Source organism: Juglans microcarpa x Juglans regia, chromosome 7S (assembly GCF_004785595.1).
Source record: "Juglans microcarpa x Juglans regia isolate MS1-56 chromosome 7S, Jm3101_v1.0, whole genome shotgun sequence".
Lineage (NCBI taxonomy): Eukaryota > Viridiplantae > Streptophyta > Magnoliopsida > Fagales > Juglandaceae > Juglans > Juglans microcarpa x Juglans regia.
Genome location: NC_054607.1, coordinates 17,473,585 through 17,489,610, shown reverse-complemented (window position 1 = coordinate 17,489,610; position 16,026 = coordinate 17,473,585). Strand labels below are relative to the sequence as shown.

Here is a 16,026-nt window from a genome sequence, read left to right as displayed (position 1 = left end):
GACAGAATGTTGTGGTGACGCCATGTAAGTACTCCATCCATGACCTCTTTATTGTATTTTGTGAACTAAATTTATTTATTTTTAATTTTTTGATACATTGTTTTCTTAGTACTTTTTGATGGATGAATTATTGTATGTATATCTGTTGCAGATGCTGTTCTTTCTGTGGAAAGGTTTTAGAGTCAGTGATCAGGAGAAATTCTTTCTAGCTAATTAATGGCTCCATTGACACTCGAAGTTGTCCTGCATGGTTAAGAGTTGTAGCTAATTAATGACTCTTTTGAGAAATAGGATTAGTATTTTGGAATGCTGGAAGATCAATATTTTCACTTTCTTTATTTTATTTTAAATAAAATATCATGGATTCATGTGTAGGGACGAGGAAATCCCCCACGCCGAATAACTTTCAATACTACAATTAATGAAATTTTTTCACCAAATTAGGAGTGCATCAAATGCAGTTTTGCTTCAAAGATTTTGCTTCTTATAAATTGTTATTTAGAGGCATGACTTGCAGTGAGATTCATTAGAGTAATGGATACAGTCCGATACATTTTTAAAGTATGTAAGCAAAAGAATATAAAACTCACTAAAAAAAAGTTGATTTTTTCATGTTAAGATTTCTCGTATTTTTTTTTCACTATGGGCTTGTTTGGATAGAAAAATTATCGCATCTCATCATTACAACTTTTTCAAATTTTCATATAAAATATAATAAACAGTTCAACTTTTTTAAATCTTAAAACAATAATAATATTAAAAAATAATATTTTAACAATATTTTATTCAACTAATCTAAAACTATATCATCTCATCTCACTATCCAAACAAACCCTAAGAGTACGCTGAACTTGCATATTTTTAGACTGTATAAATTATTTTTCCATTCATTATAGTTATAAAAAAAAAGTTAAAATAGTAAATATTTTGTATGCATTGTTGAAAGTGTTTTCACGAAATTTAATTTTTTCAATATAGATAACTAAAATATTTTAAGGAATTGCATGCATGTAAATGGTCTTTGCTGAAATATGGACCACCTAACATAGGTCGGGTCATTAGGGACTGATTTTATAATTAACCCCAATATTTAGTTTGAAGTGGGCCCTATAAATAGAGAGATTGGTGAAGCCTATAATAGTGAAAGCGAAATTCACCGGCATCGATGAGGCCACAAGAAGACAGTAAGAAGGCAATCGAAAATCGTTGTGCCAAGCCTTGAGAGAGAGAGGGAGAGAGAATCGCGCCGAGGGGAGGGGGGAATAGGAAAATTAGGTGCGGGGGGTGAATTTAGATTTTTTTAGTGTGTAAAACTTATTCCGACTCTGACATCATTAACCGTATGCTATATATAAAGTAGGTATTATCTCTGTACAATTAGTTTATATAGTAATCATATATATATATATATATATCAAATATTTTTATTGAAGTATATAACTTATGTTCAACTATACAACTTGTAGAAGCGTTAGTAATTATGTCATAATATATTTATAGTATCACAAATTATTAATCAATTTTACATATACTTAATACTAGAATATGTACTAGTGTATATCATAGAGTAATTAATAAATGTTCTTTCATGACATACTTTAAAATAACTTATGCCAATATATATACTAGTTTATGTCTTAGAGTAATTATAATTGATAGTTAGATGATGATATTTAATTGCTTATACTCTAATTAGTTAGTAGTTCCACAACCATGTTTCAATTATGGACAGTGTTACTGTGCCGCCCAGCGTCTATCGCTTGGCGTATTCCTAGTGGTTTTGCACTTTTTTAACTTTTTCCTTTTCGAAGCATTTTTAAATATATTTAAATATTTTTTTAAATACATCAATTCACTAATAGTCACTTCCTTAACTATTAAATTTGTTTTTTAAAAAAATTAAATATATTAGCATTCAAATTGAGATGACAAACTCAGGTGGCATCATCATTTTCCTCTAATTATAGCATATACACAAGAATTTTCAATTTCAAGCAACGTGAATTATATCGATCAGAGCTTATAAGTTTAATACTATTCATTTTGTATCCATAATTTACCTATTAACTTAATACTTTACTCTTATTGATAATACAATAAGAAAATTTTATTTGAAAGTCTTTATACCATATAATTATTTATATGACATAATTTAATTTAAAAAATAAATTTTAAAAATTGAATCTTACAAATCAAATTATGTTATATAGATTATGTGTAATATAAAAGCTTTCAAATATTAATACTCTAATATAATATATATATCTCTTTATATATATAAAGAGGCTATTAAAGAAATTTTCTTGTATTAACGGTTTTTATTATTTTTCTGTTAAAATTTAATGCCGTTGGTCTAAATGAAATTCTCATCTGTCAGCAATCATCATTTCACATCACCATTGCACGAATAAAGAAAAATCATTATTAAACAGTAAAAAAAAATTAAAAAAACTATGCACATTTTTTTCGACGGTTCATGCATCTGCCGACATTGTCATTAACTCAGTCCGCATCCATTCATTCTCATCAATTGCCATTATTTATTCCGTCGGTTCATGCACCAACAACTATATTGATGTTGATCACACGTCGTTTGGAAAATAGAGGACGCTGCACATTAAAAAGATGGTTAGTCAATTAACAGGGTTAATCAATTATGAGCCTTTTCCTTTTGCATATTGTTCTTCTTTTCCCATTTATTTGTTTGAACATCTGCGTGTATATGGTTTTAAGTATAGTATTTTCTACCTTTCTTTTTTTGTTACTGCAATGCTTATTATTGTTATTTTTGATGATTAGCTTTCAGATCTCGTCAGTTAAAAGACTTTCAGAACTGAAGATTTCTGTATTTTGAAAGTTTTTCTAAATAAATTATTTTCAATTCGTCAGGTAATCTCAATAATTATATTCACCCAACACATTTTATAACATATTTCAAAAGTAAAAAATTTCAATTGCTTTGTACAGTCTTTTATGGCTTCAGGTCTTTTATTAAACTTCTTTAGTTCTTTTTTTACGTTTGTCTTTAGGTTTTTTGGTTGAGCCTAGATATTTCTGCTTATAATCTTTATAAATGTATTTTGTTATTTTTTTTTTTTTATATCCTCATTTGTTATATATTTCTTTCCCTATTTTATGGAATTGTGAGTGTGTTGGAGAAGTTTTTGTCACAAACTAAGCAAATCATACAATATATACAATCTAACATAAATTGTGAGTGTATTATAAAAATCATCTAAAAAATAAATGTCGTGTGAAATTTTCTCTTTTTGAGTTATTATTTTTCTGTTTAATATTATGTTTGTGGCTTCGTTAGTGTTGTGTATAAGGACGGTATTATGTTCGAACAAAATTATTAAATTATGTCTATGCATTAAATTATTAATTGAATTTTTTTTTTTTTTTTATAAAAACCATATTATTTCTTAAAAATAATCATTTCACTAAACTAGGCAAACGTGCTTAGCACGTTGCTCTTGCACTAGTATATAGAGATACACACACACATTGTGGGGGTGAGATAGAAAGGGAGTGATGAGAGAGAAAGAAGGTGGTGGGAGAAAGAGAGAGAGACAGAGAGGAGATTGTGGTGCACTGAGAGGAACACGACGGCTTGGGGGTTGCCTGAAGGTGCCCGGAGGTGATCTCTGTGCAAGTGTCAACAATGTGGAGGAGGCTAGCAGCGTGGGGTGGCTAGTTTGTGTCTCAAGGTGTGGAATGCACACTCTGTTTTTGGTGAGGGAAACAGAGGAGGAGTGTTGAGGTGCAGGTCGTGTGTGGAGGCATGCGGCTTGGTGTTGGGCGGTGCTAGGGTGGTGTGGGTCTACGGTAGTGCTAGGCAAAGGCTACGGTGCAACTGGGCCAGAGTTTGGACTTGGGCAATGGTTGGACAACGAGATTCGAGTTGTTCGCAGTATAGGGTGGCTCGCGGTGGGGATTGGGCAGTGCTTGGTGGCTCACTACAACTCAAGCGGCGGCAACCCTAGCTTAGGTTGAAGGTGATTTACGTGAGGGTATGTGTGTGATACTGTGTAACGAACATATATATAGAAGTAAAAAAAAGACTTGATAAAAACCCTAGAGAAACAAATGGAAGAGACGTGCATGCATGAACGTGGAGACGTGCATGGCATGGAGTCCGATCCTTGGTTCCCACGACTTGGACTTTTTGGACCCATTTGAAAGTGTTTGGGCCCACATCTTGGATATTGTATAGAATTAACAAATGGGTCGGTCGGGTTACCAGAGTCCATAATCTATTTGGCTTGTCCGAAATTTTCTGAATCAAGTATTTAATAAATATTAATGGGCCTCGATTCAAATTCTAAACTAACCAAATCTCGTCTCGTAAATTTTTCGAGCCAATTCCAAAATAAAAAGATCTCACTTAGTCCCTTAAATAACTTTAATCTAATGATCAAGCCCAATAAAAATTCATATCCCGTCGTAATAAAAGTTTTGGACCTGTGACCTATTCAAAATTTACCCAATAAATATCAAATAGATTTCCCATATATAATAACCTAAAAATAATTTATCGATCGCAGTTTGGTGCTCGGCTTGAGTGTTACAGCTAGAGTTATGTTGCTTAATTGCATAGTTTTCCTGGTATCCCAATAGTCAAGTTTGTGAATTACTTGCTTTGCTAGGCTTGTGGTTGAAATATTTGTCAGGACTTTGCAAAAATTTCAGCTGTAAAAATTTTAATTTCTAGATACAATATACAAACACTGAGATAGATATTTCTGCGTGTTTGTAATTCTTGGTTCTGCTTGTGTTTGAATGGATCTCTAACAGAAATGATGTAATTTTGTTGGGTAACTGCTTAAAGAAGTGGCCGTAAAGTAGGTAATTAAAAAGTGGATTATTCCAGATGATGCATACCAGCGTTGCTGATAGCAACGCCCTGATCATGCGTTTTGTCTTAGACTGCATTAATCAAAGTCCATATCTATCAATGATAGATGACTGCACCAAACATTAATTCCATACTAATTAATATCATGTGGTCAATGGCCATTAGCAATAATTTTTGGTTGGTTGGTTGGATGGTTGGCATTAAGCCCCGGTTTGAATTGGAAACTCATCTCATCTCATCATTACAATTTTTTAAATTCACACATAAAATATAATAAATAATTCAACTTTTTCACATCTCAAAACAATAATAAAATTAAAAAATAATATTCTAATAATATTTTATTCAACTTATCTAAAACCATCTCAACTTATCTCTGAATTCAAACAGAGTCAATTAGGTGAAAGGTTCTCTTCTCTTACGCGTTCTGAATGAGAACTATAGGTAATTCTAAAAATATAGAAAACTAATCAAATATAAGCTAAATAAATTCTAACCTTGTTCGTAGAAATGAGTTATTAATAAATAATAACTAAACAATCAATGAATCAAAAAAAAAATAATTAATCTAAAAAACTAATCAAAATAAAAGAATTAAAAATAAATTCTAAAGATGCAAATTACACTACAAGGAATGTGGCCTTTACCGGCGTTCCATATTCACCGCAACAAGCCATTAAATCATCGCAACAAAGCCTTTCCTGGCGATTTCTTCTTCGCTATAGAGTGGTTGCCCAAAAACGGACTGAACAAAGTGATTGCATTATTCTTCCAGTAATCGCCGTCACTAGTACTATTTGCGGCGAACTCATCTTCGCTGGAATAGACCATTTCACACGCCGCTAAAAAGTTTCCAAACCTGCACACTAAATGTAGTAAATAGTTATTACTGGCGCTTTTGACACGCCGCAATTGTTCGTTGGATCGCCGCTAATAGTATCATCGATTTACTCATCTCGCTGGCAATTCAACTCTATTTCGTCAAATATGTCCGCCGCATATCTTTATTTTCGACAAAATAAACTACTCCATCATTTGCAGCAGTTTAATAATTCGCTGCAAAACATCATCTTTGCAGCGAATTATTCATTGTCGCTTATTACTTTCGGCGATCATTTTGGACTAGATGCCGTTGAAAAAAACTTGTAGGTATTTGCAGCGGCGTCTTAATTTGCTGCAAATGGCTGTTTTGAAAATGCAACGCCCATTTCTAGTGGATTTTCAAATCGCTGCAAATATCTGAACCATTTGGGATGACTGGAGTAACATGCCTTTGGTATAAATCCCAGCAAGTCCCCAAAATCACTGCAAATATTGCAACTGACACAGTGGTATACCCTCATATATGAATTACTAAAATGCATCAGTACCTATTTTGGAGAAGCTTTTCTAATTGTTTACAAACAATAGGTAACACGAAAATTATCCTTCCATTCAGAACTGCAAAACCATATGTATCACGAATTAACTTGCATATATGCATTGCTATAACAGACTTTTAAGTAAGAAGCAGTGTATTGAGATCAAATCAACAACATAATATATTTCTAATCCATCCCCATACATTTGTTAAAAATCATTGGTAAGTTTAAGACAAAACTGATCAAAGATTTGTAACTATTACATGATGTCCAGATCAAACAACATTTACAAACTTAATTCTAGCTGATTAGAAACTGTTAAAATACAAAGAAGTCATGCATAAACCTTACATAATCCAACTTAAGCTAAAACTTATAGGCATCAATATTAATGGCTGGCAAGGCTGAGGTGAGACAGGCAATGAGACTTTCATTCTCTAGGCAGTCATTCACTTCACAATTGATCATCCACCATATATTCCTTGTCCATGATGAGTTGTACCCCAACATAGCTAATGCTTGTCACAATATATTAAATTGGTCTCTCTAACATGCATCCAGGATCAACACCTTAAGGAGCCTCTTCCCACAAAATACCCTAACACATGGCAGCAATCGTTATATAGTATCTTGCTGTAAAAACACACACCCATTACTGTTTAGTTTGCTGAGCTAATGCAATTCCCCCCGTACATATAGCCAATGAGGGTTAAAAAAAAAGAGAGTCTGCAATTAATCAATTATGACATCCGAAATATATAAGAACATGGAAGGAAGGGTTAATAAATCTAAACTATTATTACTGCAATTACCAATTATATAGAAAATCCGTACCCACTTAAGACCCATATAGCCTGTGAATTTAAATAAATTCAGGTGAATTTGACCCCTTTCACTATGAAGAATTAAAGGTTAAAGCAATAAATACTATTCTGCCAATCTCCTCCCGTACCCCATCCCATTTCCATGTCCAGTAACATACAATGAAGTTTTCACTGCTACTTAAAATCTAGAATCTATATACCAAAAATTATGATAATTATGTAAGGGAAGGTTTAAAATGACTTTGTGGAATTCTCCAACTAAACTGACTATTCAGAAACATGCCTAGCTACTAAAAACCCAAAAAGGGGACAAAGCCACTAGAGAATAGGAACCTTGTGCTAATTAACCAGAAGCCCAAGCTGTATCCATTTTTTAGGCAAGGCATCACCATTCTCTCAAGTAGGTTGAAATATCAGTAAGTAACCTTGCATTCAAATTGCCTATCAGATAATACAGAATATATGTGTTAGTTTGCAATATTGTACTAGTATTAATAAAGAGGGAATTAGGCCCAATAGCCTGGAAAGTTATTGGTTCAATACCTAAAGGGATTAGTGCGACCAGTCAATGAGCAAAATTACAACTCATCCCAAGTTCCCACAGAAATGCCCCAGTTACTTACAAGTCCTCCACAATAGAAAATCAAAAAATATTAATATATATTTCCTATCTACTTACCAAGCACTGCCTTAGAACTCCTGTTCACCACCCAAAACTTGTAATTACATAACCCAAAAAATAACCTGCCAGCATTTACTTCAAAAAACACCATAAAAAAACTAGAATGAAGGTCAGCAACTTTTAGTCACCACGAGTCTCTCTATGAGACTTTCCTTGTGACTGAATTGTGTTTACTAAACTACCCAATGTCTTGTCATACTCAGCCTACCTCTCCAGAAGAACTCTAACGCTTGCCCTTAATTCCTCGAACTCACTCTTGTAATACTCGGCCTCTTTTTTGTGTCTTTCCACTTCTTTTGGATGACGTTTCTGCCATTCACAATCTTTTTTTTCCACAGAGTCCGGTATTATCATCTCACCGAGCCCCCTAGCATAACCTGGTCTATATCCCAAGACATCCCTAAATACAGAAGCTGCTGCCTCTTTACTATGTTGCTCAGGTTCCATATCAAGCATTTTGCCAACCATTTGGTTCTGTCATTACATTATGCCATCCGACTAGTCTACTTTTTACAAACATGTTAATAACAAACAAAAACTATTTACTAAACTATAACTGACATGTTTTATATGCAATTCTCACATAAAGCTCGCCCGTCGTCTCTGTCACAAATACATCGTTCTTTTTAGACCAACGCATTTCCTTGTAAAACTCTACCAGGTTAGGGGTGGTTGAACGATGTCAAACATAGCATAAATAATCACTGTAGAACTGATGGAATGTGCAATAATGCATAAAACTGATGTATGTGCGATGCCTAATAAAAAACCAAGCATTTTTCAGTTACTTCAATGTGTGTATGTTAAGTCAATCAAGGAATATATGTATATTGCTTGCACTGGTTTGTGTATGGGTTATCAAACTATTACTGTTTTTTGGTATGTCTTGCATGTCTAACTTGCGGTTTGTTAAAAATCTTGAATAGAGTAAGTAACAAGTGCATACCTTCTCCTCTAATATTCGAACAAATGACTTCCTCTCGGCAGTGTGATTGATTTTCAACTTGTTACAGTTCTCTTTGTTTTGCTTTGACATTTCTTACAAATACACCAACAATATATCATGAACTTGAAATTGAAAACCGGTGCTATTATAATTTAAAAAAATGGCTGTTAGAAATTGGAACATCCACCATATTAAACATACTTTAATTATAAACTATGCTACTGTAAGGTTGGTTTTAACTAGGTTTAAGTAATGATTTCTAGAGTCTACATGCTTTACCTGTGTCTCAGCAGCTTCGACATGAATCAAAATAAATCGAGAAACCATGCCTGTAATACACAACCTATTTCACCTTTTGAGAATCTATGACAGTGCCAAGTATGACAGGTTGTGTAACAACTTGCCAATTTCACATATTAGTGCACTCTTTAATTTGCTTCAGTTATTTGATATTGACTTAATCTATTCTTACGGTCAACTTTGGTTTTGCATTACTAAATGATAAGTGATTGTTTACTGTTAATTCATACATGATTTCCCTTTGCAACTTCACATATCAAATTAAGGATGCACAATGTGAGGTGGCTTAATCGAATCATGCGTGCACTTGATACACAGTAAGTATACCTTTCTAGCCTATTAAATCAATGCTTAATGTTGTAAATGCAGCAAAGGCATACCTGGAATGCCTCGCTCCCCCATCTATCACATAACTTTGCCCAAACATGCTGCCCAACCATATCAGGTGCACTAGCCAAGGCTTCTTCATGGCTATCATATGAAAATTCTTTCTTGTAAGCTCATGATGGAAAGCATTGAAGCGCTTTTGTAGCTGTTTCCACACCGCCTTGGGGTGATTGTCCAAATCCCAGTCCAATATGAAGTCAGCCTAAAACTTACAAGTTATTAGTTTCAATATCATAATCTAATATCCAACAACTATTTCTTTCTAATGTGCAAGTCCAAATCCTTGACTTACTCGGACACGGTCCATTAGCTCTTCATTCTCAACCATGGGTACATCAATCCATCGTGGGTAACTCATGTCCCCATGATGCTTCAAGATCCATGTGACCCGTGTTGTAAACACCGTTGCATTTTTGCAGCATGGTGCGGTTTGCCCATCGTTAATCTTCAAAGGTATTTTCCTGTGCTTCCGAAGCTTATCAAACTCAATACATTTCACTGGCCCCCAACCGCATCTTGGCAGTTTGGCAGTTCCGGTTGCATGTGATGCCATATCTTCTGCAGCAGGTTCTAGATACACATTTATAGACCCATAATTAGGAACATGTAAACACAGATGCTAAGCCTTATTCTTGAACCTACAATGCTTATGCTTTGTACAACATGTCAAAATGTTTAAACAAGTGCGGTAGCATCACAATAGGGGCTAACAATATTTATATTGCATACCATTTAGATTTTCATTGTTGCCTCCACTTCTACGCCCACTCAACATTGGACTTGAGTTTGCAATTTGAGGCGGCCTAACTGGACTCGGTGGCTGCGTTGAGTCGTCAGAACTACCCGCAATGCCATAATCATTTGGGGTTTCAAATGAAAGTATTGGACGCCATGGCCGTCCCATGAATTGATATGGCACAACTCGTCTGAACCCTCCACCTCCCTTGCAATCTCTTCCTTGTCTAGCTGGAGGCATTGATGTTTTCTTACAGGAAAACATATATAGAACTCAAGAATAAGGTGGAAATCCGATTCTGTCAATCATCATAGTTGGAAGAAATACATATGGGCTACTTAGGTGGACACATTGCTCATCACCCAAAGCAGATGCTTCTTTTTTCAGAATTGCTAAATTTGTCATCAGTTACTGTTCTGAATATGGTTTGAAATTGATGGACATTAAATCAACTAGAGCTACATATATGGGTTCCAACTTAGAGATGTTCAGTCAGTGCATATACATCTATATTAACATCCACTATATATATGGATAAATAAGTCATATTTTCAGATAATTGGGGTCCAATTTTCCACCGATATCTAGCTCCAACTAAAAACATAAAATATCCACAATTAATAAAGCATAGCCACTTGCAAAACATCTTATGCAACAACAATCCAAAGCTCAAAACATATACTGTGCTACACTACCCACCTAAACCATGCAACACTACAAGCTAGACCTGTTTATCACAATACACGTGTTTGAAAAAATATTACTACCTTGTCCTACCCAATGGTAGGTAACATTATCTTATCATATATATATAATTTATATCAGATAATGAACCCATGGATAAGGTCCTTGTACAAAATCCCATAAACCAATTACCATACAAGACATACTTGGTTAAGGGAAATGAAGAAAACATGTTTTATTGTCTCTATTTTTATGATTTTATGCAAAAGTCCCATACCTAGAAAAAGCTCCTACAGTGGCAATGGTTAAATAACCAAGAGTTGTACCTTGGTTGCACTAAAAGACTAACACAATGTCAGCATAAATTGGATGCATGCACCAATCTCTTCCTCCCCAGGTCATTTATACAATGAACCTAAACTCTACAAATTGCACAGACCCAAAGAAGGCTTTAGAAATTTGCCATGTGGGTATGCTGGAAGTGAAGAGCAATTCATGAGGAAAAACAACAAGTCATACAAGCAGCTGGCTCTCATAGTTTGATCAACCAAATATATCCTGACGACTTCACCAACCCATCAGATAACATCCTATCCTAGCTGTCAAATCTAAACAAATTGTGAACCATTCTTCCAATTTTAACCTTTCTAAAGCACTGGACCCAAAAATAATTTACCCCCAAGTCCTAACTTTTCCCTCCCAGGCGCCAATTTATTCCGCCCATTACAGATTCATGTACAGGTGCAAAATTCTGCCAATTCACTATACTCTCCAAATCCATCAGTTTTCATACTTTTTGTTGCATTTAACTTATATGTAAGAGTGATGTTCGACTGTCTCAATTGCTTCCTAAGACATTAAACTGATTAAGCTAACGGATTGACATAGTGTTTTTAAGTTATGGTTGGGCTAGCTGCAATTTATTTAAGTATGCATACCAAATAAATTCAAGAAATTCTTACCCATCTCCGTCCCTGATGTGGATAAATATTACTACCTTAGAACTCCTGAACATGCCAACAAGTGATTGTAAACAAAAACGTTAAATCAATTTAACCAAATATGATCACTTAATAATGAACCAACTTGAAAGTTCCCACAAATTAGAACTCTTAGATGCAACCTTTACTTCAAACTTTTATAATTGTTAACGTAAAAGCCAAATTCAACATTATAATTGTTATTGGACCATTTAGCTCATATTACTTCATTAGAACTCCGGAATATACTTAGAGATATCGTGAACAAAAGGCATATGCAATTTGACCATCTATGATCGCTTAATAATGGACCAACTTAAAATTTTGCACAAATTAGGACTCTAAGATGCAACCGCCTATTGAAACCTTTATTAGAACATGTAAAAGTCAAATTCCATAATATAATTGTAAAATCAACTAGATGTTTACTTGATCACATTATGCAGGCATTGTGTATGACCTATATACTGCCCATCTTGGATTTGCATTTTTTTTTTTTTTTTGGTAATTTTTTTGTGATATTACAAATTCGGTTTGATTTGTTGCAAGCCATTAAAATGTTAGGAAATATATCTATTTCTCACATCCTTTGGTTTGACGATGTCCACCTACTTTTGTGAGTGGCGTCATCCCATATATTCAATAACACGCACACCATATATATACATACATATATAAACATGCTTCCATGTATATATATATATATGTTGTGTCTAACATATATATATATATATATATATATATAATGGGTAATACACCAGTTACCATACAAGACACAGCCTATATATATAGTGTGTGTGAGGGAGTTGGATATCATGAGAAATATTAGAAATAGGGTTAAATGCTAGCTTATGTAGGTTAAATAAATAAAGAGGGAGGAAGGATATATTTTTCTTCCCAATCGATGGGGTTGCAATGCAAAGCCGAAATAGGGTCCACATAATGACACCAGCTATATGCCATTACCATCAAACACCTCTGACGAATATCACCTACTACAGAGAGTGGATACCACCAAAATAAAAAACATAGAATCAGCACAAATTGGCTCTAGATCAGTGTTAGATAACATGCAAGAAGCACAAGCTCATCATAGTCTATTGTGTAATATATAGGTAGTAACAGTATATGTTAATACATATCATAACCTGCTTTGGCCTAACAGCTTGGCAAATAATATTACACAACATGCTGTAAATTTAAATGAACTTCAACCAAGCCTATCTCATAAATGGACCAAGTGTGGAGTCTAATGCACCCAATGTGAATCCACGGTCCATGAGGTTAACATGAGGCGTCTTTAGATATACATGGCCATAGGTTGTCAAAAGCAGCTGCCTATATGCCAACAAAAAGGGATGTGTTAGTTCTGGCGATTTTTAAAAATTTATACAAGGTAAATTGTACAGGCACTAGTTCAATGCAAAGGAAAGCAACCTTCCCGCAAAACGACGTTTATATACACTACTCCTCGTCAGACAGAACATCATCATCATAATCCGTCTCTTCTAGATCAGAACAAGACTGCTCGCCGACGCCGCTATCTGAACCCGACTCAACCTCTGCATCGTCAATAAAATCTCTGGCGAGGGGTTGCTGTCCAGATGACCGAACCAATGTTGATGCATCAAACTCAAATGGTTATATATCAGGCCTATGGAGTGGAGTAGCCACACCAACATCAGCACAGTCAACATTTCTTAGAAAACTTTCAGATTCCTCATCTTGATACGCCTCACTGTCACTTGATGATGTCTCATGATCCTTGTTTATATGCACTTGTGGGATGTCATATACATTCCTATTCGTAAACTTTTGTACAACATACCAACTACCTTTCACTCTTCTGTCTTTGACGTAGAAACATTGTTCAACTTGGCACGCTAAAACAAAGGATTCATCTTTGTACCTTGTCCTGGCGAGATTGACGCTAGTCATATGTGAATCCACTCGGACACCTCGTCTTTGATCGCCAACATCATACCAGTCACACCTGAACAAGTAAACTCGACGCCATCCCATATAATGTAACTCTATAACATCATTTAGAACACCATAGAAATCCAAATTGTTTGCTTGCTCGTCATTGATGACTAAAACACCAGAATTTTGAACGTGGCGACGTTGTTCTCTATGCATTGTGTGGAACCTTTTACTATTAACGATGCACGCAGCGTACGATCTCACCTGCGATTCAGGGCCACAAGCTAAGGCATATAGATCATTGGCTACTTCAGTAGGGGTATGTTCACGCATAGTTTGGACCTGAAAAATTACAACCAAGTCCTTTAATAAGCATGTAATTATGCGTGATTGTACTGTGGGTAGATAGTTAAAACTTAGTTCGGACATTTATCATGGCAAGTGTGAGTGGGGTGACATACACGTTTCTTGAATCATGCAGGAAACTCTAGCCGATGTCTAGCGTTATGCTCTTTTCCTTACACAATCAATAGTGCTCATTGCAAGAAATATGGTATTATTGACATTTCCCAAAAATGGTCGACAACAAGAACCAAAGTAGATGTACAGTAAGTAGCTTAAATGCAACAAGTTCAGGAAGCAGGTGTTAAGTGCATAAAATATGTAGACAATATCAAAGATGCGTACTCTATGTAGGCAGTAATCTCGGTGCAGTTGTTGAGCACATACCAACAAGCTGAGGATAATAGTTGAGGATCATATTGTATAGGTGATGCCACACCCAGGGGACAGACCTTTTAGGTGAAGATGCTAAATCCAGCTACCCTCTCATCGTCCAAAGCATCAATGTTGCAGTCTGGTCGGTTGAATCACGTCTCAATATCGTCGAGATACATCGAGCAAAATGTCAGGCATTCAACATGAATGTATGCTTCCGCTATTGATCCCTCTGGGCGAGTCTTATTCTTAACATAACGCTTGAATCTTTCAAGGAACCATTTAAATGGGTACATCCACCTATATTGAACTAGTCCAGCAAGCAACGCCTCAAGGGGCAGATGGAGAGCTAGGTGGACCATCACATTGAAGAATGACGGTGGAAATATAATCTCCAACTTGCATAGAATCAGGACGATATCACTTTCCAGCTTTGCCAAACTGTCCACACTTAGAGTTTGTGCAACATCATTTCGCAAACACCCTGCCACCGCAATAGGGAGTAGTCTCTGCAAGAAAATATGACAGTTATGACTTTTCATCACTGAAATTTTGCAGTCACAAATAGAAACACATCTTGAAATATTTGCCGCGAACCCACCTGGAAACTTCACATTGGCCAATCACTCACAAAACATTTTCCTCTCTTCACCATTTAGTGTAAAACATGCGTGTGGCATCAAACACCGGTCACCATGTTGCGTCAATTGAAGTTCCTTTCTTATCCCTAAATTTGTTAGGTCACGACGATAGTTAATATTATCTTTACTCTTTCCAGGAATGTTCATTAGGGTGTCGAGTATGTTGTCATAGATGTTCTTTTCAATATGCATTACGTCAAGATTATGCCGAAGCTGAAGTTACGGTAAGTTGTAGAAAATACTTCTCTTGGTCCAGTTCAACTCTTTAGCAGTCCGCTTTCTTTTCTTCCGACCTTTTCCAAATTCCACGTCCCTAAGAAGACTGAGTTGACGGACAATATCCGGCCCAGATAAACGGTTAGGTGGCATGCGGTGGTCATCCTTTCCATTGAAACAAGATTTTTTCTTCTGCCATAAGTGGTTTGCGAAAAGGAAGCGATGATGTCCCATGTAACAATGCTTACGACCAAAGGTCAACCATACAGAATTTGTATTTGAATTGCATGAAGGACAGGCCAATTTCCCTTTAGTTAACCAACTCGACAGGTTCCCATATGCGGGGAAGTCGTTTATTGTCCACAATAATGCCGCATGCAATCTGAAAGTTTCATTCTTGTACGCATCATATGTATGGACCCCATTCTCCCAAATCTCATTCAATTCATCTACCAAGGGCTGCAGGTATATATCAATATCATTTCCAGGTGATTTTGGACCAGGAATAATGAGAGACATGATGAAGAATTGCTCTTTCATGCAGAACCACGGAGGCAAGTTATACGACACGAGGATAACGGGCCAGATACTATATCGTTTTGCAAGGTTGTTGAAAGGATTGAAACCATCACTCGCTAAACCAAGCCTGATATTGCGAGCATCTGTAGCAAACCAACTATGATCACTATCGAAAGTAGTCCAAACTTGTGCATCGGCCGGATGCCTCATAGTACCACCTTCATTGAGGCTATGCTCTTTATGCCATCTCAT

The 16,026-nt window shown here is 35.5% G+C and overlaps 1 protein-coding gene across 1 annotated transcript; it reads right to left on the bottom strand.

Annotated features, from left to right (window-relative positions):
- Nucleotides 1–14,550: 14,550 nt before the first annotated feature.
- On the bottom strand, nt 14,551–16,026 carry LOC121240879. Its single transcript, XM_041138403.1, has 2 exons — nt 15,282–16,026; nt 14,551–14,942 (listed from the first exon to the last, which is right to left on the bottom strand). Exons 1-2 carry the CDS (start codon nt 16,024–16,026, stop codon nt 14,551–14,553), a joined length of 1,137 nt encoding a protein of 378 aa, XP_040994337.1.

Bases quoted from the DNA above. Each gene is read 5' to 3' on its own strand.
- LOC121240879 (XM_041138403.1), bottom strand. From the start codon at position 16,026: ATGAGATGGCATAAAGAGCATAGCCTCAATGAAGGTGGTACTATGAGG. The intron at 14,943-15,281 runs GTATTTTCTACA...GCAAAATTTCAG, and splicing joins GTTGAACTGGACCAAGAGAA to TGATGAAAAGTCATAACTGT.